Raw genomic sequence first — 26,476 nt, forward strand, 5'->3', positions numbered from 1 at the left:
GAGAGACAGACAGCAATTCTGTTCTCCAGTAGAAGGCACAAAAGCAGAATTTTGCTGAAGCCTTGAGTAGTTACTCTCAGAGAGCGCTAGGATATCTTTGTCTTGTCCAGATACCTGAAGTGTAAGGGTATCTCTCTCTGTGGCATTGACAGCATGCAAGATAATTTTGTGTCAACCCCCTCATGGTACTACAGAAAGATCTCCACTGCACAGTGCAAGGCAGCAGCTTCATTGTATGATGCAACAATGAAGTTCTTTGAGCACATTTCTCCTGCAAGGTTATGAGGTTTGCTTCTTCACTGTGACATTGGTGGTATTTTTAAGTCAATTCTTTTGTACTGGATAAGTTCAACACCCTGCAGTCTCTTCTTTCCAATAATATTTTAATTGATTCCTCTGCATACACAACAAACACAAGGAAGACTTTGTCATAGGTGCTAGTGTTTTCTCTGTAGCCTCATAATGAAATATTCAGCCACTTCATGGCAACTATTTACTGTTTCTGGTTTGATGAGAGCTTCTGCTTCTGCTGTGCCATCTATAGCTACGTCTATACTGCCAGCTTTGCATTAGCATTAGCATTTTGCCATGTTTCATTTGCATAATTTATTCAAGCTGTTTTTGCGCAATGGGCTTTGCCTCTGGGAGAGGCATAAGGATCTTGTGCAAAACGGGTGTTTTGTGCAGAAAAACACCCCCATCCACATTACTTGTTTTTGCACAAAAACGGCTTGAATAAATTATGCAAATGAAGCATGGCAAAATGCTAATTTATGCTTCATTTGCATAGGCTCTGCCGGCAAAGCCAGCAGTGTAGACAAAACCTATGATTGCTATGCTGAAAGATCTCTGCTGGCATATGGTACCATTGTTAGCAGGTGTTGGCTTAGGAAGAGCATGTAAGGTGTGCGTTTTGCTGTTCATCTGGCATGTATGCACAGGGCTGCTAACAGGGAGCAGTTGCCCTGGAGCCTGGTGATTTAAAAGGGCCCGGGACCCTGGGCCAGCACCACTGCTACTGTAGGAGCCACCAAAGCCCTAGGATCTTTAAATTGCCACTGGAGCCCCTTGCAACATGACACTAAGGGCATGCTATGGGAGGCTAGCCCCTCCTCTTCTGCCCTGAGGCCTCGTCCCTTCCAGGGGGCCAAGAGCCAAATCCCCTCCGTCCCCCGTCCCCCCGACACACACACACACACATTGCCCCAAGCCCAGCAAAGTCTGTTGCCATCCCTGCATATGCATTATTCTATTGCATTCAAACATGGATCATGGTGCCAAGGAAAACGTACTTTCTCAAAGTCTCAGTGAGATCAGCATCCCAATGGGATGTGGACATGACCAGGAGATGAGCAAACAATGACCTGTCTGTGGTTAGCTCTGTCGCAGTACCTGCCAACTTCACTCTTTCTTCTTTGCATTAAAGCACAGCTTTATTCTGTTCTTTTTCATGATAGCCCATAGATTGATGAAGCTTGCATAGCCCTTTGGGTTCTGAAGGCTTCATACAAGACATGATGCAAAGTATTCCTTCAACTGACATCCTTAACTAGCTCATCCCCAAAGACTGCTTTCATTGTGGTATTTGGGAGATCTTGTCCATCACACATAAATGGGCTGTCAGTGTGAGTAAGCTTATCCTGTAGCTTTAAAATGGCTCCTTTTTGGCATTTTAACAGCACCTAAAAAGTCCATATGGTGCTTGGTTATTTCTGGGGAAATTGTCTCTGCCATATGTAATTTTTTGTTCAAAGTTTAATGGAGTTCTGGAGTTGTCAGGAAAAACTGGGGAAAAGGGATTTGGATGATGTGTTATGCTTAGCAATCCCTCAGTGACCTTCATTCCTCTGTTTACATGCACTGGGTCTTACTCTGAACCAAGTTCACCGAAGGGAACTGCTGACCTTTTAACAACCCTCTTTCCTTTCTGAAATTACTCCTCTGTCAGAGTCTGACTTTTCTCTTATTTCAGGAAGATACCAGGCTATTAATGCAGAATAGCTGATTAAAGCTAAAGCAAAAAAGTATTTCACAAAGTCTTCCAGTGCTGCAAGGTGCAAATTCCAATTAGCTATCCTGACAGATCAAATAAAGAGCATGGAAGATTTGCCCACCACTGGTGTTTGTCCCAGCATCTTCAATTTTTTTCTGGTACTCACTGTACTTCCTCTTCAGCCTGGCCAAATTCAGTTTCTATGTATACTGCTTGTAGCTTGTAAAGTGCTGCTGATTGTTGTTTTTAACCAGCTCTTCCGAGATTCAGCTGCTAGTCGCTAGTCTTCATCTCCCCCTTGAAATCTAAAAAAGTGTATGGCTGAGGTAGAAACAAGCACTGTGAAATAGAATACTTTGGGTTTTGTAATGACTTATGGTATGTAATGTACGTCATGTTACTATGTGCAAACCATTTGCACATGGAGTCCAGTAATGTCTAGCTAAATGCCGATGTTTAAATTAGTGCCTCATTACAAGTTTTTTAGCATAATAACCAAAGCTGAGCATCAATATCACTGTGAAATGCCTCTTTCATGCAAATCAGCTTGATTGGCCTTCTATTTTATAGCACTCTGTGACATTAAAAAAAATCAGGCATCATGTCCTGAGTATTCACTGATATGGTCAGTCAAGGGCCACAATTTAATTGTTTTGGGGACACGTTTGACCCACCCATGTTAAAGTCTGATAAATGGATTTTAAAATATTTTCCCCAATTCATATTTACATAATTATGCTCGATGTGTCATATTTGGTACTATTGTGTTTGTAGTAGAGAGAGGTTTCAAATGATGTACAAGTCAACCCATTTCTGTTGGCACTGTATCATCAAAACCTGAGGAATTGCTGTTAAGTGACCATTGAAATTATGATTCTGGAGATTTGTATGAATCAAATGACTCCTCTCTTAGCTTCCTGTAATTAACTTGCCATAGAATTACACATGTTCCTAGGCTATTAGTTGGGTATTTCTTAAGAAGGAAAAACTAAAAATCATAATAATCTTCCCATTGGAAGCCAACTAAAACATATTTTAGGGACTTCACTTTATATTTGCCATTTAGGGGGGGAAAAAGTGGTTGTGGAAATTATTTCTAAAATTGCTTGAGGATATTAATTGAAAAGACTGAATAAGATTTAATAAAATCAGTAATTACATTTGCTTTCTGCTCTTTTAGTCTATGTCCACACTGCACGCTAATTTTGAAATAATTCATGTTATTTCGAAATAACAGAGTGCGCATCTATACAGCAAGCCCATTATTTCAAAATTATTTCAAAATAACAGCTTCTTATTCTAAATTCTGTAACCCTCATTTCATGAGGAGTAAAGGAAGTTGAAGGAAGAGTGCTCTTTCTTCGACTTCCTGCAATGTAGACAATGCCAAAAGCCAAATTAAGCTATTTTGACTTCAGCTGTGCAATTAACGTAGCTGAAGTTGTATATCTTAATTCAACTTTAGCTCACAATGTAAATGTACCCTTAGTTTTTAAAGCAATTTCAAAAATGATTAACATAGTTGCTTTACCTGCTGGCTTTTTCATTCTGTCTTATGGACTGGAATATCTTGCACTTGTCATGTACATTCATAGTTATACCTTTTCTCTTACAATCTACAAAGAAAACATTTGGATTTTGAAATTGATGCAATTAATTATTGAAGCTCCTCCCGCCCCGCCACCAGTTTTTACATTTGGAAGATATGAATTCACTTCTGAAAAGATCTAGAAAATATGAAGCAGTAAAATGTCTCTCTTTTCTTTTTAGGGTTATCCTGGTACTAGAGGAGATAAGGTCAGCACTACAATAATTTAAAAATTGAAAGCAATAATGGAAAGGATTGTAAAAATGTATTGTACAGTATTAACAGGTTGAGTTGCTGAGGGCGTGAGATCAGAAGGCCCTATAAAAACAGAGTTGTATTAAGACTCGTACTGAGAAGAATGATGGGCATGTGATTTAGGCACTGAACTGAGCTACCAAAAAAATGGGTCCAGGGCTAGGTCTTCTTCAGACTCCCTATTTGAACTTGTACAAGTCATTCTGTCTCTGTTCCCCATTTGTAAAAGTAATCCTTCCTTTGTCTATCATTTGCTTAGCTCATAGGCTCTGTGGGGCAGAGAAAGTCCCTTACCATGTGTGAAGCTAGCGCAACCTTTGGAGCCTCTGAATTAGAGCTGGTTGAAATAATTCAAATTCTGAAAAATGTCCCTTTTACCAACAAGTTCTAATCTGGATACTGCTGTAATATAAATATTAATAATATGGAAAGATTTTAAGTGAAATTATAATCTGATGTTAACCACACACTGGGAATGTTATCATATGCTGCCTTCCCCTGGTTAATGTTTCATACAGACAAAGAAAAAAATCCCCTATGAAACAGTACTAATTGTCTATTTCTACCATTTATCCCCAGGGTGCCAGAGGAGAACCAGGTGACAAAGGCCTCAAAGGAGACAAGGTACATATTTTGATTTCAAGATGTCTTTAAATTAAACCCGAGCAAACATAAATCAGCCTAAAAATCCTTCTCAAAAGGTTTTAGCTGATAATATTACATTGCTCTGAAAAGAAATTGAGATGTGATTACATGGAATTTTTACAGTATAATTAAATTCCCAACCACAGTGTGAGAATCCCTCCCAATGCAAGAGCAGAAATCTGATGAATGTTTTGGGTCTTGTCCAGATGAAAAAAATCCATGGCCTTTTTAGGTGAATGAGACTCTGCGTGGTAGTCACAAAAAATATGGGTTAGCTATATATGGCCAAAAAGTAAGCAGCATCTTCTTGTGCCAGGTAGTTGTGTACCTGCTGCTATAGAGGAGAGTACATAGAAAAGCCTCCATCACTGTCTGTAGGGTAACTTTTGGGTTATATGGCCCTGTCATCAGTCACTAGGAGGAGGAGGAGTTTCAAGGCCCTTTAAATTTCAGCCACTGAGTGAAGAATATTTTCCCATGTCAAGGTGCTGGGACTGCTGAACATATTGAGCTGCGTTAAGTCCCTTAGGATGTCTGGTAGCCCATTCTGGCTAACTAAAAGAGCCACCCACAGCCCTGGCCACTTTGGCCAGTAATGTCAGTCTGTTATGTGATCTTCCAGGGATTTTTCCTCTTCAGACTGTTGAGGTACAACGAGTCTGGTGCCCAGCTACCATGAAAAATGTATCTGGAAAAATTGGTTACTTGTGTTTTGTAAAAAACCACGCAAAACAAACAAATGCCAATACACCGGGTGCTTTGGAGAATACCAAAATAAAAATGGATGCTGTTCTGTCAAAGATCACTCAGTGTGCTTTTGTCTTTTACTTGTCTTGTCTTTTACTTTACAGGGTTATATAGGTTTCCCTGGAATGTTGGGGCAGAAAGTAAGTCAATATGATATAAGGTCTCCTTAGAAATTTGAGTAAGCATCCACACAGACACTTGGTTTATTGAGTGGTTTCAGCAGCATTTAACTTACAGAGCTATGGATCTTGGTCTTAGGGTATGAAAGAATTGAGAGCTTCATTTTAATCAGTAGACCAGTGTTTTGAGTCCATTGAATCAGTGGTTCCCAACCTTTTTGATATCGGGGACCAGTAAACCCATTCACAAACTTTTGGCGGACCGTTAACATTTTATTTGCATATTTGCATATTCATTATGCAAATAAAATATTAGCAGTCCGCCAAAACCACAGCTCCCAGAGTCCCCAGTGCCAGCCCTAATCCCTAGAGCCCTCCCCACCCCTCCACTACCCCCCAGTGCCAGCCACTGACCACGGAGTCTCCTGCACCCAGCCCCCCCAGTGCCAGCCTCCTGCCCTCAGAGCCCCCCAGTGTCAGCCCCCAATATTAAATCCCAAATGCCTTCGAGACCCCCACCACCAGACCCCCCAGTACCACCAGCATCCTGTTTCCAGAGCCCCACTGCACCCAACCCCCCAGAATCTCACTCAGTGCCAGCCCCCAATATTAGCCCCGTCCTCAGAGCCCCTCAGTACCAGCCCTGCCCTCATAGCCCCCCCTCTACTCTCTCAGCCTGTAGAGCCCCCCAACACTAGTCCTGCCCCTGGAGCCCTCAGTGCCTGCCCAGTCCCCCTCACCTAGCCCTGCGCTGCTGCCCATGTCGCTGCAGCTCTGGGTGTGGGGGCTGGGATACAGCGCCCAGTGCCTCTCCTCCCACTGCAGCTGTTGGGACAGGTGTGGCCTGCCCCGCCTCTCAGCTCTCCAGTGCTGAGCAAAGCAGGGTTTCCTCCCTCTGCGCAACCCTCCTGCCACGCGGGGAACCGCTCTGCTGCAGCCGGGAGGAGACCCGCCCCTGTCTGGTGCTCGCTGGCTGAGAAGCAGGGCACAACAGGCCTCTCCCAACAGCCACAGCAAGAGTGGTGTACCCCAGGCCCTGCCCCCAGAGCTGCCATGGCCCAGTGGACAGAGGAGCGCGGCCTGGCAGCGGGCTGCAGCCCAGCGGTTGGGAATCACTGCATTGAACCATTATTTTAGGTGGAGATTACAGGTTTTGGCTCTGACAAGGATAATTTTTGTCATTTCTCTTTTCAGGAATATTTATTTGATTAGAAACTTGCTGCCGCTTTAGGTTTTTAAGCTCTTGGTGACTTCATAAATTATTCAATAGCAGTGTTCAGAATGACGTTCTGTTAAATAGCAGGGCTTATCGTGACCAGTTTTGGTACCTACATTAATGAAGAACTAGACAAATAATTATAATCCATGTTTAAAGACTGTTTTCTGGGCACAATTCTTAAAGGAAGGCCTATATTAACAATTATCACATTTTGTCTGGGAAATTAGGTTAAGAAAATACTGGCTACTTCTGAAGAAAATAACAGAGGAGAGAGCTGGCCACCTTTCTTACTAGGGATTGTATTACTTAGGGATTTTTGCAGCAAAGCAAGATACTTTTAAATGTGTCAGAGAGAGTTTCATTGGCCAAGTTGCCTAGATAACCCCATGTCTTCTAATCTGTTTCTGATTTCTCCAGTTGGCTTCTTATTTAGATGAGGGACCTTTCTGAGGGTCTGGGGATAAAAATAAGAACAAAAATATTTTTTAAAGTATATTGTTATAACCATGAACTGGCAATTTATTTTACAACAACAATGATATTCTGTTAGGGCCAGACTGCACATAGAGAAATAGCATACAGTATATTTAACATGCTATATTATTTGCTGTATTATATAAGACACGTATTACCAATGTAATACACATTTCTGTACTCAAGTCCTGCTTCTATTTCTCCATTCCCCCACCTCCGCAAGGGAGAAATGGGTCCAAAGGGAGAACCTGGAGTGCCTGGGCACAGAGGACCTATTGGAAGACCAGGAAAACGAGGCAAACAAGTAGGAATTCTGTTTTCTCTTTATGAGTTTTCTGGGATTTGTGTGGGAGTCAACCCTGGCCAGTCATACAGTCAGAGTGGGAGGGTCAAAGGCTGTATGTTATCTGAAATGTTACTTTTCCTCTATTAATAACAAGATTTTAAGTTAAGTGTAACAAGGCTGTGATCTTACCTCTGAATCCCAACCAGCCTGGCAGCATGCACCTGATGGGCTCCACAACTCTGCCCTCATCTGATCTGGAAACCAGGCTCCCCATTCTGGCTCTAGACTCAGTTAAGGGGGCCAGTTCTCCGGGCCCACTGAGTTACAGTCAGCACAGGACAGGACCCAAATTGTTGGGAACAACAGTGGTTTCACTCCCCAAAACTGAGGCTGACTTGGAATCAGGGCTTCTGATTCTAATTTTCCTCCAGATGCCAGTTGGCCAAAGGACAGCTCTGGGAGCCACAGATAATCAGCAGGTAGTGATCCTCCAAAAATGCCATTGCCATTGGTGGCTGTGAGAAGGGGTGGACAGTCTTCAGGCTAAGATGAATTCTTAGCCGGCCAGAAAAGCTGGCTTTATGGACCTGTGGGTACTGGAGAGGCCGTAGTGGAGGCCTGCATCTGGTCCATCTCCTCAACTAACTTTCTCACCCACTTGGATTTGTGGATACACTTTACGGTATCCCATTTCCACCCTAAGGAAAAGTGTAGAGTTTTGGAAGTCACAAGGGCCCAAAGCTGGTCTTTAACCTTCACACATATTTCTTTCTATCCCTCTGAAGCATTGCCACTTGGATCCAGGAGTGTGAGGGACTGTAAACAATGGGCAATGCTATATGGCAATTTACTGACTTGGGGACCGAGTCCAGCAGGGTGCTGCAAAGACTGACACTGGCAGCTTTATTGCACATCTTTAGTAATGGCATGGAAAGATAGATAGGGAGCATACCAAGTACATATGCAGACGGTAAGATCTGGAGGGTATTAAAGCCATCACTGAAAACAAACTCTCCAGTAGTGCAAAATTAGAACTATGTACAGGAAATAGCCACATTACTTTAGGCATTGAAAAAAAAAGAAAGGGTATCACTGGAGGTTTCAAAGTATAATGGCTGGTATGCTACACTCTGAACCCAGCAAACTGTGTTCAAATCTCAGTGAGACCCAAGTGCACTTTTAGTGGCTCTGTAGTGCATTGGACTTGTAGGCTACGTCTTACTTCAAAGTAAGAATAAGAGCCTCCGGAAAAGGGCACTTTTTCCGGAGGATTGGGGCCAGTCTAGACACTCTTTTCCGGCTTTTTTAAAAGCCGGAAAAAAGCGGCGGACATTTTTATTTAAATGCCGCGGGGGATATTTAAATCCTCCGCGGATTTCCCTACGACGACTCGTGAAATTTACATGCCCCTTCCGGAAAAGGGGCCAGTGTAGACGTAGCCGTAGAGCTGGGAGGTCATTCAAAGAGTGTGGGTTTGAATCCCATCAGAGGGCACTTTTTCTTCCTTCTTCATTAGTATAGTAGGGAATAGTTCTACCTGGTATGTAGGAGGATAGAGTTTGAGCCCCTGATGAGGAAACTGCAATTTTTGAGGGCAGAGTAGTTGATGATCCCACTGGTCCCTTCTGGCCTTCTAATTGATGAATGAATATAAAATGTAACTAATTACAGTAGTAAGAGGTAGATAGCGGGGAAATAGTAATGCTGAAGTAACTGGGGGCTCTCGTTCAGCTCTGAGCACCACATGCCAGAAATAGATCAACAAATTAGAGGAGTTCAGTCAAGAGAAGAAAAATGATTAGAGCTGAAGGAATTGAATTACAAGGTAAGATTAAATATATTCAGCTTGGCTAAACAGTGACAAGAGTTACTCCATCTTGACTCAGAGAGAAACTGCTTGTGTGCATTGGAAAAGAGCCACCTGGCACCCGACTGGACTAGATTAATACATTTGTGGACTCATAAGGACCATTGATCTGTACTTCAAAATCATAGTAATGTCATCTGTTCCCAGTCTATGCTGTATGTTAAGCACTTAGTACACAGCCAGACAGTGCCATTTTAAATTCCAGTCCTGCAATTGGATCTACATGGGCAGACTCTTTAGTTCAAGTGGATTTTGCATAGGTGTGACCATCCCCATGGCTCAGATTGCAGGGGCTTTGGAGGTTACCACATGTAAAGAAACAAGGTTGTTACAAAACATTCTTATCACTGCTTCCTCTTTATGGAGTAGATACCGAGATCACGTTGGCTAATCATGCTGGGTACGTGTATGGAGCCAGTCATCATGTACTACATAAAAAGATGAATCCTTGCACTCTGAAATTGTGACAGAGGGCATGGAGCAACTTTTTAAATAAAAATAATTTAAAGCTGGTACAAGATAAACCAGATGAAATAATATTATAGGTAACGTGTTTATTTTGGGTTCAAAATAATTATATTTATAGAACTAATATTTACAGGTTCTTTGGGATTGGTGTGAAAGCTGCTAATTGTATGCAGAAGTGGAAGCAAACTTCAATACAAGTTTCATTAGTTACTTGGGAAAATGTAAAATATTACATTAATTACTAACTCAGAAGAGTGAATATGTATCATCAGTTGCATTTTAATGCACATTTCCTCATACATCCTGAATCAATTTTGAACAATAACTTTTGCATACAGTTTCAGGAGCTCCAGCAGCTTCCTTTAAGAAGCTTATGGTCAGTGGCCAGTTGAAGGTATTTTATTTTCAAGATGGTTACACCTAGCACTGAAATACTGGAATCACTGGACTAATTTCCTAGTGGTTCAATGTCAGGAGGAATAAATCCATTAGTCAGATAATTAGTCATAAATCCAATAAGTCAGATAATGCCATAGCCATGTGGGAAATTTTTAAATACCAGGTATTTTTGCAAGGTTAATCCTAAAAATAGGAGTACTACCCAAGTGCAGATCATGCAAAGTAAGTCTGTTGCATGCCACAAAAGCAACATTTTGCCCTGTCAGATGTGAATTTTTAAAAGTTGCTATGTGCCCCCCTAACATCATTCTTAGACTGTGTTAAAGTTTCCCACCCAAAAGAATGGAGACAGTGTTAACCCTTTAATGGGGAAACAAATATAAAGCATGGTGCTCACAGTTTTGCTCTAAAACTTGGAGTTGCAGTAACTTTTGATCTTGTAGTTATTGAGCTTAGGAACTTTGTCACATTAAGTAATTCTTTATTTAATAAGTAATCCCATTGTATCATATGAGTATTTGTGGTATAAACTACCACTCAGCATGATAGATATCTAATCTGGCCTTAAATTAGGAGTCAAAATCCCACATCTAGATATTAACATCTAAGCACTCTCTGGGTGTCTACATGTCAATTTGAGAACTAAGTTTATGTCCTGACGGTTGAAAATTAGGTTTCCCTTTTTGTAGTTGATCAGCTAAACTGAAATTATTTTTATTTTCTGTTTTTAAAAAAATCTTTAAAACATTATTTTCTGGCTTTTCTGGCTTGTCTGTTACATATGTTGCCTGTGCTAAATGGGAAATATGTGTTTAAATGGCTATTTGTTAAACAGAGAAGATAGCTTTCACCCACACAGAGTCATTTCCTGTCTCCAGAAACAGCTGACATCCCTGTATAAATGCCTGCATAGCAGCTAAATTAAGAAAGTGTTACTTCCAGTTCCAGTCTAAGATCCATCTTGTTTATCTCATTGGCTTCTTCAGCGCTGTGCTGAGTCTTCAGGGGCATATCCATTCTGAAAAGACAGGCAGACTGTGGATCTCATAAGTCACTGCCTCACAGCTCCCAAACTGACATAAAAAGCCCCTCCCTCTGCTTTTCAGCATGGAAACTGATACTAAGTAGCCAGTCCAGGATTTCTTTGTTGACAAGGTAGAATGTCTTACATTAGTAGTGAGCAAATACTGTTACATGGGGAAAGGCCCTTCCCAGCAGCAGGGAACCAGCCCTCGGGAAGATTAAGTTTTGTCTTTGGGAAGAGCTTTCCCAAGTGCTGTAGGGCTTGGTGGAAAAAAACAATGCAAAAGACATTCTGGTGTAAATGATTGCCTTGTTTGCGCGATCTGCATCCAGCAAGGGAGTGCTAGTTGATTATTCATCTATAGTATATTTCACATGAAATCTAGCACATTCCAAACCGTCCAGTATATGACAGTTTATTTTTTTCTGTCATGTATTCCTTCTGATAAGGAGGGTTTCTAGGAAGTTTCTTGGTTTGATTTTTTTATTTTTGAGCTCTACCAGTTTTGTATGCTTGTTGCATAATGTGAGTGATTCATGCACATCATCATGAATAGTCACATAGATACTAAGGTTCATTGGTGAAACAGCAATTATTTGAACAGGGAAGAATACTGCATTGATTTTGGATGGGCCCTGGCTATTGAAATACTGCAGATGACATTTAAAGTTATCCATGGGATACAGTGTATTATATAACACAAAATTATTTTGGTGTACATAGCAGTGTGTTCTCTCTATTACTCTGAAACAAGACGTGCAGTGGCCCGTCGTTATCCTCTGAACGTATGTTACCCTTGAGTTACACCACCTCACTGGAATTCAGCACCTTTGGGATTAAAGGAAAGTTAATACAATATAGACGACTTTTACCATGCAAAATGGTGTGTTTTGTTGCATCAAGGTCAAGTAAGTTAACCCCTGGCCTATGATGCACCATGGAATTCAGGATCAGTTTAAAAAAAGAGTAAGTGAGAGAAATATAAACCTCAGGTACTTGACAGGTAACAAGAGAAATGTAAGTAAGTGCTGTCATATTAAACTTAGAAACATTTCTAGTAAGACACCGAATTTCTGAACAATTTGTATTTGATTCATTTTTCTAATTGGCATTTACTTTTACTTTCTGATGGAGGTATTAAAATCTACATGGGTGATTTTAAAGCTTATGAAAGAGACAATACTAGCTAGAGACAGGCAAAGAACTGGCAGACACTGTGCAGTCCCAGGGAAAAATTTTCAAAGGACCTAAGTGAACATCAGTAGCATTTTGGCTTTTAAGTGCCTACATTAGTTGTATAAATGGGACTTAGGCTCCTAAATCACTTAGTGGCTTTTGAAAAAGAAAAAGAACCCTAGTCCAAAAAGTGACACTAAAAAGGTTCCATGTTTATTGTGCCCCATTGATTCCAGATCAGAAGTGCTCCACTGACAGCAGAAAATAATTTTTTTCTGCCGTCCCTGAAAACTCTGCCAAGGCAACAATAATCAAGCTTCCCTCCTTGTGCATCATTCCCAGTTATAGAAGCTCTGCAGGACAACCCCACTGTCAGCACATTATGTCCTCCTCCGTCACCTCAGCACAAACCCACCCATTGCAGGCTTTGCCCGGGTATAGATTGGAATTTGGTAAACAATTCTGTAGATGAGGCACAAGGTCCAGTAGAATCCAGCCCACCCTCCGATGCCTCCTGCATGGCCAACGGAAGTCAAAAACCGTAAAACTAATTTGAATCACGCATATCTACCATACAACTTTGACTACACACAGAGAACAGATCTACTGAAAAAGTCTAGTCTTGAACAGAATCACAATAGGGATTTTCCTCTTGATTGCTATGTGAGAATAAAGTATCTTTCCCCTTCCAGTATCTCCATGCATAGTGGGCATAAAGTGACCGATGTATGTGATTCCACTGGTGAAGCTGCTTCGTGTACGTTAAATGTAGTAGATAATAATTTGTTGTGTCTTTAGTAAATGTTTTTCATATGCTAGGGGCAAAAGGGAGACATTGGACCTGCTGGAATTATGGGCCCACCTGGCAGGCCTGGTCCTTCGGGTCAACCGGGTCCACCAGGTCCTTCTGTATCAGGTAAGAGAGGCCACCCTTAGTAGTCATATTTCCCATCTTCCCTCCCTCATCCCCTCTCCTAACCTGTACCATGTTGTTAATCAGGTACAGATATGTCCATGATATCTTGGTTATTCAGCTGCAAGCTGCAAGAGACTTCCCCTATTGGCAGGTTATTCCATAATAGTCCATTATGCTGGTTCTACTTCCTCTGAAGCACCTGCTATAGTTGCTAATATTTTTAGTAAAAACATAATCTGGGCCATAAGGTTCCCTGAAGATCCTTGACTGTTGGTATTAACTTTTGCCACCCCAATATCAGCTTTTATGTTGTGGCACATGTCTAGCTTTCTTCATCTCCAAAGAGAAATAAAGCTGCCTAGGGTTTGTGTGAATCTGTATAATTGTCATTAATAAGATTCTTCCTCTCACCCCCAACCTCTGTCTGCATCTCTGCCATGCACTCAAAATGCAGAGAAAACAGAGCCATTTGCAGCACACGTGAGGGAGCGTTCTTACCTGAAACCTCCCTCCTGTTGTGATGGGCTTGTGGAAGAGGAAAAGCTATGGCAGCCTTGGAGAATTAGTGAGTCTGCATAGTAGATCATCAAAATATTCCAGCTTACAAAGCAAGGTTGTGCCTTCTAATCACCTGCTACAGAATTGTCTTGCACCGCTCTGCAAAAGAGAAGGACATCAGGTGTAACTGATGCCACAATGATAGCTGAGAGGAGATTGGGGGGAGCGGAAATAGGATAGAATTAAAAGGATTCTCTCTCTTTCTCCTGTGTGCTGAAAATGCCTCTGTGCTCTCTGTGTTTGTGGTGCATTTTAGGAGATTTTGGGGAGGGGGTATGTGTGGAAGATCTTATTATTGAAAATTATACAAATTCACACAAACCCTAGGCAGCTTTGTTTCTCTTTGGAGATGAAGAAAGCTAGACATGTGCCACAACATAACAGCTGATATTGGGGCAGCAATAGCTGATATTAACAGTCAGGGATTTTCCCTTAATTACTTTAAAATGAAGCAAAAAAAAAAAGGGTGTTCATTTGGTTTCTGGCTTTTTTTTTTAAACAAAAATAAATGCCTGGAAACCGATGTCTTAAATGGGTACCTGCTGTTTGTGCTGCTGCTTATCTGCTCAGTTTTCTCTTTTCCTTTGACACCTCTAACCTTATTCAGTGGGTGAAAATTACCTTATCTGTAACAGCTTGGACATGTTATAGTCCTAGTAGCTGTTTGGGAATGGATCTTCATACATATGAGGTCCTCAAAAAGAAACACCTAAGCATAGATTGAAGCAGCAGAAAAATATCAAAGCCACATTTTCTCCATACTGCTGGGAGGGCAACCGAGATCTTGAGGCTTAAGTTTAAAGATTCTCCTTTTACCTGTGATTATGCCCCTCCCCATACTGTTAATATAGGTCCTCTTAAGGCCTACTTCCACAGAGCAACTCTCAGTGAAGTCTACAGGAGACAACAATACTCAACAGCTTTCAAAACCCACACCATAAACAGATGAGAATTAAACGTATTGGTATTATGAAGTCCACATGCAGCTGTTCCCATCTGCGTCTGGTTTGTATTCTGTACCGTAACAACATAACATGGCAGCCTGCTCTTTTGCTTTCTAGGACAACTAGCAATAGGACCAAAAGGGGAAAGAGGCCTTCCAGGGCCCCCAGGAAGATGTCTGTGCAGACCTCCACAAAATGTGAATATCCCACCATATGAGGAATCCGTGATTGGACACAGCTCTCCAAAAGTCCCTGCGGTAAGGCAGCTTGTTAGGAGGGTAAGGCAAATGATATCTTAGTGCTTTGATTTCAAAGGCGCTGTGTTGGTCAAACTTCTGGATCAAAGGGAGAGCTTGTCTAATGTCATCAATGTGTTTGAGCATTTTATTTCTAGTATATAAACTTTGAAAGTCAGTCTAGGTGAGGGACCTATATCCTATAACTAAGCTCCAAGATTTGGGTGATTGGATACTTTTGACTGTATTGAAATAACATTGTCTTGGGTATGTGGTTTAGCCTATTTCTGGCATTCCTTATTTTGGGATTGAAGACATTTGCTCTTACCTCAGTCTTGGCTTGACAAAGCCCTGGATGGGTTGATTTAGTTGGGATTGGTCCTGCCTTGGGCAGGGGGCTGGATTTGATAATCTCCTGAGGTCTCTTCCAGCTCTATGATTCTATGATTTTGAGGCTGCTTTTATATCGACACTTCATTTGAATATTTTAATAAGTACTGGATAAAGGAAGCAGGCTTGGAAGCCATGTATATTCATAACATCATATCCTAATAAAACAGGGTTGTTGTTGGTTGCATCCCGTCACGTGCTAAGCAATGCTCTCTCCTTAGCAGTTCTTCTGGCTTACTCCATTTGTCCTTGCTCGCTTCAGTGTTAAGAATTTAGATTTAAATTTGCACTTTTACTTCAAACCCATCTTTGTGCACCATTGGCACTCCCCTATATCACTCTAAAGAAATTTGGCATTCTGAGACAGCTGCACCCATAAAAGACCACAAGAGACCTCTCCGGGCCTTGCGTTCTAGGTTTCATTATGAGCAGGGCTCCAACCAGAGCTGAATAATACAGTAAGCATCTACTTCCATTTACAACTCATTCTTATCACAGCATGTCACTGCCCCAATATCCCCAATGCCTCCTCCATTCTGGGAGCTCTCTGTTGGCTTTGTGTAAAATATCAGCTCAGGTTTTTCATGTCATTAACCACAACTTAGTCCTATTCTCTGTAACTATGGCTCATTTTAATTTTCAGATCTTTTGTAATGTTAAGGATATGAAGGGGTCAAATCTGTAGCTGTTGAGAAGACAAAACTGCCATTTGAATTCAACTGAAGTTAGAGCTACTGTATTGGATCTTCCTCTTAACCATGAATGTTTTATAGCTGCAGACTCAGCTCTCTGTGGGGGAGTCTTCACAGTCTTCCTTCATTTGATTTGAAGGCTTTTTCATTTAGTTCCCATTTTAATGGTGCTGAGTTTTGTTTGGGGCACTAAGACATTGTCATGCTATATAAAAAATAAATTACCCTTGATTTTTTTTTAAAAAAAGAACTAATTCTGTTTATCTTAGTGGAAATCAGGCTCAGACATTGTTACTAAATCCATTTTCTTCAGATGCATTCGATTTACTTTTTCTTAATTTAAAAATGTTTTGAATCCTGCTAAAATTAATTTGATTAAACTTCTAAAGGAAGAGATTACAGCTTAATGCCTCTTGCTGCCAAATTTCAATGACTGAGACATAAAAGTCTTTGGGAAGCTCATTCTATTTCTCTTAGTTTTGAACTAATTTTTTCTATTCAATTAAAGAATTTGCTTTGGATGGAAACAGACACATATAGAGAAGTACAGATTTCAGTGCCAGTGAAGTCTGAACAAAGTAAAAAAAAGCCAAGTAGGGGTTTTAGCAGTGTAATTAACTATTTATTTTGCAATAAATGTGCATGAAGAAACATTGTCACACTCAATGCGCACCCCAAAACCTGTTCACATGCGTTTTGTAGTTGTGTAACCTACACACCTAAGGTACATCTACACTGCACGCTTATTTTGAAATAAACTATTCCGGAATAGTTATTCCAAAATAGCTTATTTCAAAATAGCATGTCTACACTGAAGGGAAGCCTCAAAATTAGTCCAAGGCTGGCTTCCCTAATGCAGATGTGCTATCTTGATTTAGAGTCCCAGGAGGCACTGGGGAGGAATAACTTAGAATGGCTCTGGGGAGCAGCTATTTCAAAATAGCAGCAGGGGAGCATTTACACATGCCTTTATTTCGCAATAGCTATTTCAGAATGGGCGTTATTCCTCATACAATGAGATTTACAGATTTCTGAATAAGCCATCCGTTATTTCAAAATTATTTCAAAATAATGGCATGGCTGTGTAGACACTCGCATTGTTATTTCAAAATAATGCTAGTTATCTCGAAATAATGGTGCAGTGTAGATGCACCCCTAGTGAGGTTCACTGTCCCATGTAGTGGCACTTAGACCACTTATGGCGAGAGATAAGAACAAGGGAGCTATACAGCCCAAGTTGCAAGCCAGCTGGCTTTCTAGCTCAAGCTGTAGACGCTCCTATACTAAACACCACAGATCTCAGGTTCAAATACTCCTGGTGGTGGTTACAGTTGATCCTGCAAATACCCGCATGTGCAGGGCTCGACAAATCACTGTTTCTACTCGCCCATGGAGAGTAGATTTCAGCCGGTTACCCCATTAACCGGTGGCACAGTCATGTGCAGTGAAGGGCTGGCGAGTAGATTTCACTGCTGTTTGTCTAGCCCTGCGTGTGTGTGTATAAGCTTTTGAATAGGCAATGACTTGCACAAGCATTGTTATGGGAATAGCTATGGTACTGAGCTTTTAAAACTTGGCCCTAGGAAATTTAGGCACACGCTCTTTAAAACTCATCTCTCTTAACTATTACTAGTTGTTCTTTGGTGACCTGGAAGTGCACTGGATTACATTTTAGCATAGTAGTATGAATACAAAGTCGCTTTTGGAATCAATCTATTACATCATTTTTCTGTTTGATTAGCAACTTATGAAAAGCTGTTTGTTAACCCTGCAAACTAGACCCCATGGCTGAAACACTCTATGAAAAGATTCTCAGTGATTTCCCTTTCTGTGTCCCAGATTTTTGTGGTGAACAATCAAGAGGAGTTAGACCGGGTGAACACTGAAAATGCGTTAGCATTTCGAAGAGATCAGAGAACTCTGTATTTCAAGGATCCCATCGGATGGCTTCCAGTCCAGGTAAAAACATGACAATTGTCTCAGAAGACAATCTGATTTCATGAAGATTTATGCACCTGTTTAAAAACAAGTTTCGTGCTTTTGAACGCTGGATTTCATAAAGAAAAATTAAAAGAAAAAGAAATTCTCATTTTCCCCTGGGTTTGAGCACCCCAAATATTTTATGTAGAAATTTCTCATTCAAAAAAGTGAAAAGCTGCTGAAACTGAGTAAAATTCTGGAATATTAGCCTTAGCTCATGGCTCTATTAACTTGACAATGGTTGCAGGTTTTGACAGGGGAGGCAAGCTACATGGGCTCATGGTGCCTGGGTTCCAGGAATATTTCTGGTCTGGGGATCCAGCGCCACCAAAATTTGGGGCTGGGTCTCTCCCCCAGCCCTGCCTACTGCCCCTAGATTATTTAAAAGGGTCCAGGGGACCCTGTTCCCACTATCAGCAGCACACCAGGGTTAAAGTAGCCTGCAGCCACTGGCTGCAGGCATGTTCCTACTAATTTCTGTGGGCTATCAGTCAGGCCCTTTATGAGACTCTTTCAGTGCACAACTTGAAATAACATGATCTGAACACCTGGTTATAATGTGAGGCTGATCACAGAGCAGGTCATATAAAATGTCTCTCTGAAGGACACTAAACCGTGAAGAAGGACATTTCACTAAACCGTTTCACTAAACCTTGAAGAAGTTTAGATTCAGATCCCAGGATCCCAACTGGCTCAATAGTTGGCCAAACCAAATCCTGGAAAACCCCAAACTTTGGCAAAGATCACATTTGGATCCAAACTATGTGGCTCTGTCACCCACTACGCTACACCCTGTTAATGATGATCAGTCTCTTATAGTTCAGGTCTAGTAATTGTCATGTGTTTATTTGGATAGCTTACCCCTTTCTATCCTGTGGATTACCCTGTAGAGGATGGCAGCACCTGTGGAGATGGCATTATCCAGGCTGGGGAAGAATGTGATGATGGCAATACTATTGTGACAGATGACTGTATCAGTAAGTCCTATATATTCAATATTATTTCTTCCTTTATACTACATGCAAGTGCATTCGATTTTCCTTCAGACATGCAAATAGCTCTAAACACTAGGCAACATAATATCTTGTATGTATAGTATCTTTTATCACAAAGGATCCCAAGTATGCTTTTCATGCTTCACAAACAGGAATCACCTCTGAGGTAGAACATGACAAGTGTATTTTCTAGGGCTTGATCCTGCAATTGATTTATACACAGAACTTCTATGGAAATCATTAAGATTTTGAAGCAAGACTGTGCCTTGTTAGTGTACTGCATAAATATTTAAGACAGGAAGGGCTGCTCTAACCAGTTGAAGTTAAAATGATGATTTTAGGTAGTCAGGATCTAATTACCCAGCTGGGACTTTGTCCAAGATATTGGGACACAAGTGTTCCTATTTCTGCTAGAAGAAATTAATAATGGGCCAGATCCTGGTCCCATTGAGATCAACTGCAGTTTTGCCATTTACTTCAGTGGAATCAGATTTTGGCTGAATATGTTCACTTCTAGGTCGACTCAGGACTGGTTCATGCCAAGTAAATTGGCTTTCATTTTGCTGGTCACTTGTTGCCTTCTAACAAATAAACAGTTACTAAATTACCTAGTTTTCATAATTATCCCCTTCTGCATGCTCATTTAATCAATGATTATATTCCCTTTGACTTTTGCCTCACAGCTAAATGAACTTGGTCTCAACTTTTAAAATTATACTTAGAAAAAATCACTGACTTTAAAATCAAATGCCAGTTGCTGACCAGCCAAAAATGATTACAGCAATTGCCATAAAAATCAAGGTGAGTTCACAGTTACCAATCCAAGGTTTCTTTGTATACCACAGTATGGAGCTAACCAAGACCTGCTCCCATTTAAGTTCAAAGGGAGTTTTGCTACTGACTTGAATAGCTTACTTCCTGCTGCTTGGAACTGGAAATAATTCAGCTCTCCTGTCTTGGGGTAACCTTGCATGCATATTGACATTGCATTGGCAATCACTGTGCACAGATGCAAGGGATTTTTTTAACTGAGAAATTTATGCTTAAAAGAAGCACACAGGATCTTTTTCAGGGGGATAAGGCAACATGCCACATTTATTGATAATATAACAAAGTAGCATATGCATTTACACACACACACACGTCTTGCTGATGGAACAGATAGATTGGGTGCGAGAAAGGAGCCAGGTTCTTGTCAGTCCGGACTGATGCTCCTTTTGGCAGGATGAGAACCCTGAAGAACCATACAAGACACCCCATCATTTATAGGATTTTCCTTCCATGTAAGTCTATGCATTTTGCCTAGTCAGGCCTTAATCAGTTATTCAACATCACAATCAATCTTCCTATGACATATGCTTATCGAGAAGAAGTTGTTCTCACGGTCATTTGATGTCCATATGCTGATGACCCCTCAGGGGTGTTGTCTTCCGGCAAAAGTTGTTATTGGTTCCCTATCAAGGGATGCTTGCCACTAACTTCAGGGTTCGTCAGTCTGCCTCGGTCCAGTTTGCGTCATCAGCATGCTTTCACTTACTTGATAATTATTTGGTGCTTCTGAGTTTCTGGCCCCTCCTCTGACCATTTGATCATGCAGTGGCCTTCACACGTATGTCTCCTAAAACATTCTCTCTCTCATTCACACAAACAATACATTTACAGAATTGCAGCATGGGACAAAAGGGTAATTCTAGTCACTTTAACAAAGTTACAAAGTCTTTCAACATTAAACTTCTTTCTATCTCCTTCAAGGCTTTATCTAATGCTGACATCACTATGTATTACAATATTCCATCCCTTCATAACATCAGAACATCAAACAGAGCCAGAGCTAAGTTAACAAAGCTCCCTGGCCTGTCAGAGACCTACATTTTGTATTTAAGTTTAATCCAAACCTTTTGCTATAACATACATTCATTATAACTAACTGACTTGCTAGTTACAAAATTCCATGGCTACAAGAAATAATAGGTCTGCATAACATACCTTTGTGTAGGGGAACCTACTTATAGTAGATATACTTGCATAATATGTAATGTTGAGGAGAGACCCTGACTGGGATTTTCAAAAACACCGATATGGTCCTGTTTGTCTTTCCTGTATTCCTGACTTGGTTGTCTCAGTTGTGAAGATGCCCTTTTTTTGCATGTTCATTAGGATGTCACCATGCTTATTGTGGAGATGGCTACCGACATGAGGGAGTAGAAGATTGTGATGGAAAAGATTTTGGATATTTGACATGTAAAACATATCTCCCTGGGTATGGATAAAACTATCTTCATTTTATTTTTTTTCATTAAGCACTAAAACCAAAAGAATACCGCAAGAATGTATTTCACTAATGCACGTTTGGTTTAAAGCATGAATTGGAAATGATGTTCATATATAGGCTAACTGTATTGACTTTTAGGGCTAAAGTCTACTCTCAGCTACATGCAGGTGTAACCCACACACATTCGGGGTATGGTTTACTGTTCCAGGTAGTGGCACTTAGATCACTTAAAGAAAGAAAGTATAAATGAGTTTGACAGCCTTAGCTGAGAGCTAGCTGGCTTTATAGTTCATGGGTAGAGGCATCTGTACTACACTCTAGAGGTCCCTGGTTCAATTCCAGCTGTCTGCGTCACAGATGTGCCTCCATCCTGGTTAAGGAGCGTTGGACAAAAATGCTGCACATATGGATCAATAATGGTCCTTAATTTACTAAGAAGAATCTCTGCTTTTCTGATGTTATCATTAGACTAGATTTCATAATCTTTTCAAGAGTAGGTAAATCCAGAATTTCTACTATAAAATCAGGATACTATTATTTGCAGTATAAGAAAGGGGGGGGGGGAGGCACAACGCCAATTTCATTGTGTGTACATCAGCTATACGGGGAAAGAGCCCAGTTTGCTCTGCGTCTGCTGTCTGGGATTCCTTTGGTTTTGAGCCCATCAGCCATTTCCTAGTCCAGGCATTTTCAAAGATCAGAACTATCTACAAAAATATTAAATAACAAATGCAAAGTTGTAATTCTGCTTGGCAGAGTACTTCATTGCAGCATCTGCTTATTGTTGATTTGCCTTGTCTGCATTTGTGTAAGTGGCTTCCTCTGGTCAGCATTCTACCTCCAATAGCCATACCTCTATCTCACTGTCAGGTATCATTACTATCTAGCAGGAAACATTTAATTTGTAAATGAAATTAACTTCGGAGTCTTCATAGTTTGTGAAACAATAATGTGCTAATTGACAGGGAAAAGAAACTACAGGACATTTCTGCAAACTGCCTGCTGTGTTAATCCTCATAGAGTGCAATTTCTGAAACAGTCACAGGCTAAGAGTTTGTGCTGCTTGATAGGTTGGTTTGCTTAGGGCACGATTTACAAAACTGACTAGTTATTGGGACGTCTGAATTTTAGGGGATAACTTGACATGTCTTCAGGGGTCTGGTTTTCAGAATATGCTGGGCAACTCCCTTCTGAAAAATCAGTCCCCCTTTCATTGTCTTAAGCTGGGTACCCTGTAAATGAAGACACTGAAAATCATTAGTGACTTATGAGATACCTCAGCTTCGATGTAAAGCTAATTGTGAAAGACCATTTAAGTCATCTTTTTTTTTAAAAAAAAACCTAATCAAAACTGCTTTTGTATAAAAATTTTGACGTCAAAATCTTAGCTTGCATAAATCGTCACAGCTCAGTTGAAATCAGTGAATCTAAGACAATTCTCTCCTGTCTCCTACACAGACACACACACATACACACACAAACATCATAATTCCTGGCACTTAATCAGTGTTTTTCATCAGTGCTCAAAGTGCTTCATCATGATGTATATGTATTGTTATTCCAAATTTGCAGATATAATTTGAGGCACAAAATTTGAGGGTCTAATCTAATGCCTATTTAATTTAATAGAAAGACATTCATTGACCCACTGTAATTTACCTAAGATTATATACAGGCAGTCCCCGGGTTACGTACAAGATAGGGACTGTAGGTTTGTTCTTAAGTTGAATCTGTATGTAACTCGGAACTGGCGTCAGCCGCTGCTGAAACTGATCAGTTTCAACCGCGGCTGAATCTGGATGCCAGTTCTGACTTACATACAGATTCAACTTAAGAAACCCAGGCGTCCCCAAGTCCAGCTGCTGCTGAAACTGATCAGCGGCTGATTCCAGGAAGCCTGGGGCAGAGCAACTCTGCCTCGGGCTTCCTGTAGTCAGCCGCTGGTCAGTTTCAGCAGCGGCTGACTTGGGGACGCCTGGGGCAGAACAGCTGGGGTGCTGCTAGGTTGCTCCGGGGCGAGAAAAGCCCCATTCGTAAGTGCGGATCCAACGCCAGCAGAGTTAGGGCGGGGAGTGAGGCCCCCATCACACCCTCCCACAGTACCTTAAAACTTTCTCCTGGAGGAAAGGTAATATTCTATGCAAAGTTTGGTTGCGGTAGCTCTTATAGTGTTCAAGTTATTAGAGCACAAACATACAAACATTCTCCTTTATATATTAGATTTATGGTGGAAGTAGGATAAGAAAAATGCCCATGGACTTCAATAGGGCCTGAATTTTACGCCTAGTGTATATTAGACTCTGCAGGATCAACTTCACTGGCAGTAGTGACTGACATAGAACATAGCTAGAAATTGCTGTCAGATGTAGTTGGAATTTCCTGACATTATATTTATGTGAATTGACTTGAGTTCTTCAGAAAGCTATTCCAGGTACAATGTGTTGGAAATTTGAATACTAAAGGGTATTCACAACCAATCCATCTATAATATTTGTAAATGTATAAAGGAAAAGAAAATGCATTAATGGTCAAATATTTCATCCATTACAACTGATGCCCATTCTATTTTATCTTAGGTCTTATGGAAAGTTACGGTGTACTTCTTATTGTTATATTGACTCTACACAGTGTCGATATTTCACATGAAGGAAAAATGGAGGTGGGTAGCATCCCACATGTAACAGATACACCAGGTGCTACACTTTCATCAATCTGAAAAGGACTAGGAAATCTACACAACCTCTGTGCAGAGAAAAAAACAACTATCATGCTGCTGATGGCTCTTTGAGATGTGCTTTAAAAAAAAATAAGTCTGACTGGAAGAAAATAGGACCACTGCATCCTGTCTTAACAGAAAAATGTCAAACAGTGTTTGCCAATAAGACTTGTGTTTCACATGGCTGCCTATGGGAACTGCTCTTTGTGAGAATCACCAGACTAAACCACTGGAAAACTGAATTTCACTAAACAGGAATATTGTGTAACAATACAACAATACCTCGACTTAGCACTGTTAGACCTACATACAAACTCTTCAGGGTTTTTGTTTTTAGACTTTCTCAGCATAAACACAAGGCATATCCTGGATGCGGTGTTTATAGAGACTATATACTCCTTTACTACAATGTGAACTTTGTATGCGTTGTATCCGCATGAATTATAGTTTGTGACTACAAATTAACCAAAACCCTTACAGGTGAATTCAGTCCAATAAGTGTTTTTAAGGACAGCAAATCAGGGAAAGGGACTGATTGACTTTATTGACAGTTTATACAGTAGATAAGAAATTGAGATGTGTAGATATATGTGTGTATATATGTAAGTATGCAAGTGATTCCTACAGGGCCCACAGTTGTTGAACACAATAGCCAGATTGGGTGGACAAACTGTGGAATGGCCAGGAAATGTGGTCTCTTGAGAGGAGATCAGACTATAAAAGAAGGCAAAAATTTAACACAAATAAATAATTTTCTTATTCTCTGTCAAGCTGATTGTCTTCTGTGTTATTACTGAATCTTCTCGGAGTGGGATGGTTTAGATTTAGAGCTTCCCAGAACTACATAAAAAATATTGTGAAAATTAAAATATGGCCATTTAGTGCATGTCTAGACAGCAACATTGTTTCGAAATAACTAGCGTTATTTCAAAATAACTTAGTCCATGTCTACACAGCAGGCAGTTATTTTGAAATAATGTCAAAATACCGTCAAGCTGGAAGACTTCTTACTCTGACTCCTGTAACCCTCATTGTATAAGGAGTAAGGGAAGTCGGAGGAAGAGTGCTCTATTTTGAAATAAGTGATGAGTAGATGCTCCCAGTTTTGAAATAAGCTACGCAATTGATGTAGCTCAATTTGCGTATCTTATTTCGCGTTAAGCCCTGCTGTGTAGACGCACCCTTAGATGTTAATTTTCACTTGGGTTTCTATACCAGAGATCCTTTCTATTCCTCATCCACCTGATCTGAATCAGTTATTCGGTCAAGTTCTACACTCCAGATTTCCTGTCCTATCCATTGCTGTCTGTTTCTACTCTTGTCTAGCATTTAATACCACTGAGTATATATTATCACTTTCATATCTCTATAGGACTACTGATAATAGTGTGTTAATGGATTCTCCTTCAGTCCATATGCTGTACAGATTATATATATATTGTTTTTGTTTTTCAGAAAAGTTGGTCAAATGTATGTGACTCCAATAGCATTCAGGGTAATTTATGTATTTGTTTATTGGTGGGTGTTTAAAGTACAAATTTTATGTTGGAAGAATATTGAATATGCTACATGAAAATGCAACACGTTTGCAATTAAAGCAACTGCTCCGTATAAGGACATGTAGAATTCATGATGATAAGCCTCGCAATCAGTTCTAATTTTCATATGGGCCACTTGTTTCTTCTGCTTTTGTGATAAATCTTGTATGTGGCTGTTTGAAATGCATGAGTTACATGTACCATGCTGGAACCATTGTCATATATACAGTTACTTCTGTAAAGGTGAACTAAAAGTGGGTGTTATGTTACAATGATAACGCATAAAAACAACCAACAAATACATATATCTTTTACCACGTGTGTAGAAGACATGGCTTTAATTCTGCATGCCCATTGTAATATTGGAATTTGCTGGTATAAAAATAAAGGCAGTTAATTCGTTCTCTGAGACTTTCTTGCCTGTATGAGTTATGCTATTATGAGGTATTGTTTGTAGTCCAGCGCACTGATCATATGATCGGTCTTTCTTTTTCTTTTCTTCGGTCCATTTTTTAAGCAGAGGTGTTAATAAATTATCATCTTTTAGTTAGATTGGTGTGGTTTGGGTACATTTCCTTAATATTTTATATCCTGAATAGCTAAGTAACCTTCATGTAAGAAAGCTTTATGTTGGTACAAGCTGAAAGTGTAAGCTACAGCAGTGCTATAGTAATGCTGGCCCTATGTTTCACAACATAAAACTGGGGGCTCCAAGGGCTCATCTAGACTACACAGAAGATTTGAAAGAGGATAAGCAAATTCTGTTGGAATTTGCATATCTTCTTCCGATCTCACTTTTGAAAGAAAGTACAGTAATCAAGACGTGGTTTTTTCGGCAACCCTCACCTTTTTTGAAAAGCGGCATAAACCTCATTTTTTGAGGAAAAGCGGCTTTTCAAAAAAGGGGAGGGATTGCAGAAAAAAATGCATCTTGATTACTTTCTTTTGAAAGTGAGATCAGAAGATATGCAAATTCCTA

General features: G+C 40.4%; 1 protein-coding gene across 2 annotated transcripts in view; it reads left to right on the forward strand.

Moving 5' to 3' along the window:
* Positions 1 to 25,908, forward strand: part of COLQ (collagen like tail subunit of asymmetric acetylcholinesterase) — a 62,133-nt gene extending 36,225 nt beyond the window's left edge. Inside the window, exons 8-17 of one of the 2 annotated variants that reach the window (XR_016348946.1) lie at positions 3,764 to 3,790; positions 4,416 to 4,460; positions 5,333 to 5,368; positions 7,264 to 7,344; positions 13,080 to 13,176; positions 14,796 to 14,935; positions 17,836 to 17,955; positions 18,867 to 18,953; positions 21,129 to 21,231; positions 23,820 to 23,855. Coding sequence is in view for 1 of the 2 variants with exons in the window: in XM_006133230.5 (XP_006133292.2) it covers positions 3,764 to 3,790; positions 4,416 to 4,460; positions 5,333 to 5,368; positions 7,264 to 7,344; positions 13,080 to 13,176; positions 14,796 to 14,935; positions 17,836 to 17,955; positions 18,833 to 18,953; positions 21,129 to 21,231; positions 23,820 to 23,889 (840 nt within the window). In the remaining variant the exon portion in view is untranslated. Of the gene's footprint in view, positions 1 to 3,763; positions 3,791 to 4,415; positions 4,461 to 5,332; positions 5,369 to 7,263; positions 7,345 to 13,079; positions 13,177 to 14,795; positions 14,936 to 17,835; positions 17,956 to 18,832; positions 18,954 to 21,128; positions 21,232 to 23,819 lie in introns of both variants that reach the window. The other variant, XM_006133230.5, reaches the window with a different exon arrangement.
* The last annotated feature ends 568 nt before the right edge of the window (positions 25,909 to 26,476 follow it).

The sequence above is a fragment of the Pelodiscus sinensis genome, chromosome 2 (assembly GCF_052426305.1).
Source record: "Pelodiscus sinensis isolate ZL-2025 chromosome 2, ASM5242630v1, whole genome shotgun sequence".
Taxonomy (NCBI): domain Eukaryota; kingdom Metazoa; phylum Chordata; order Testudines; family Trionychidae; genus Pelodiscus; species Pelodiscus sinensis.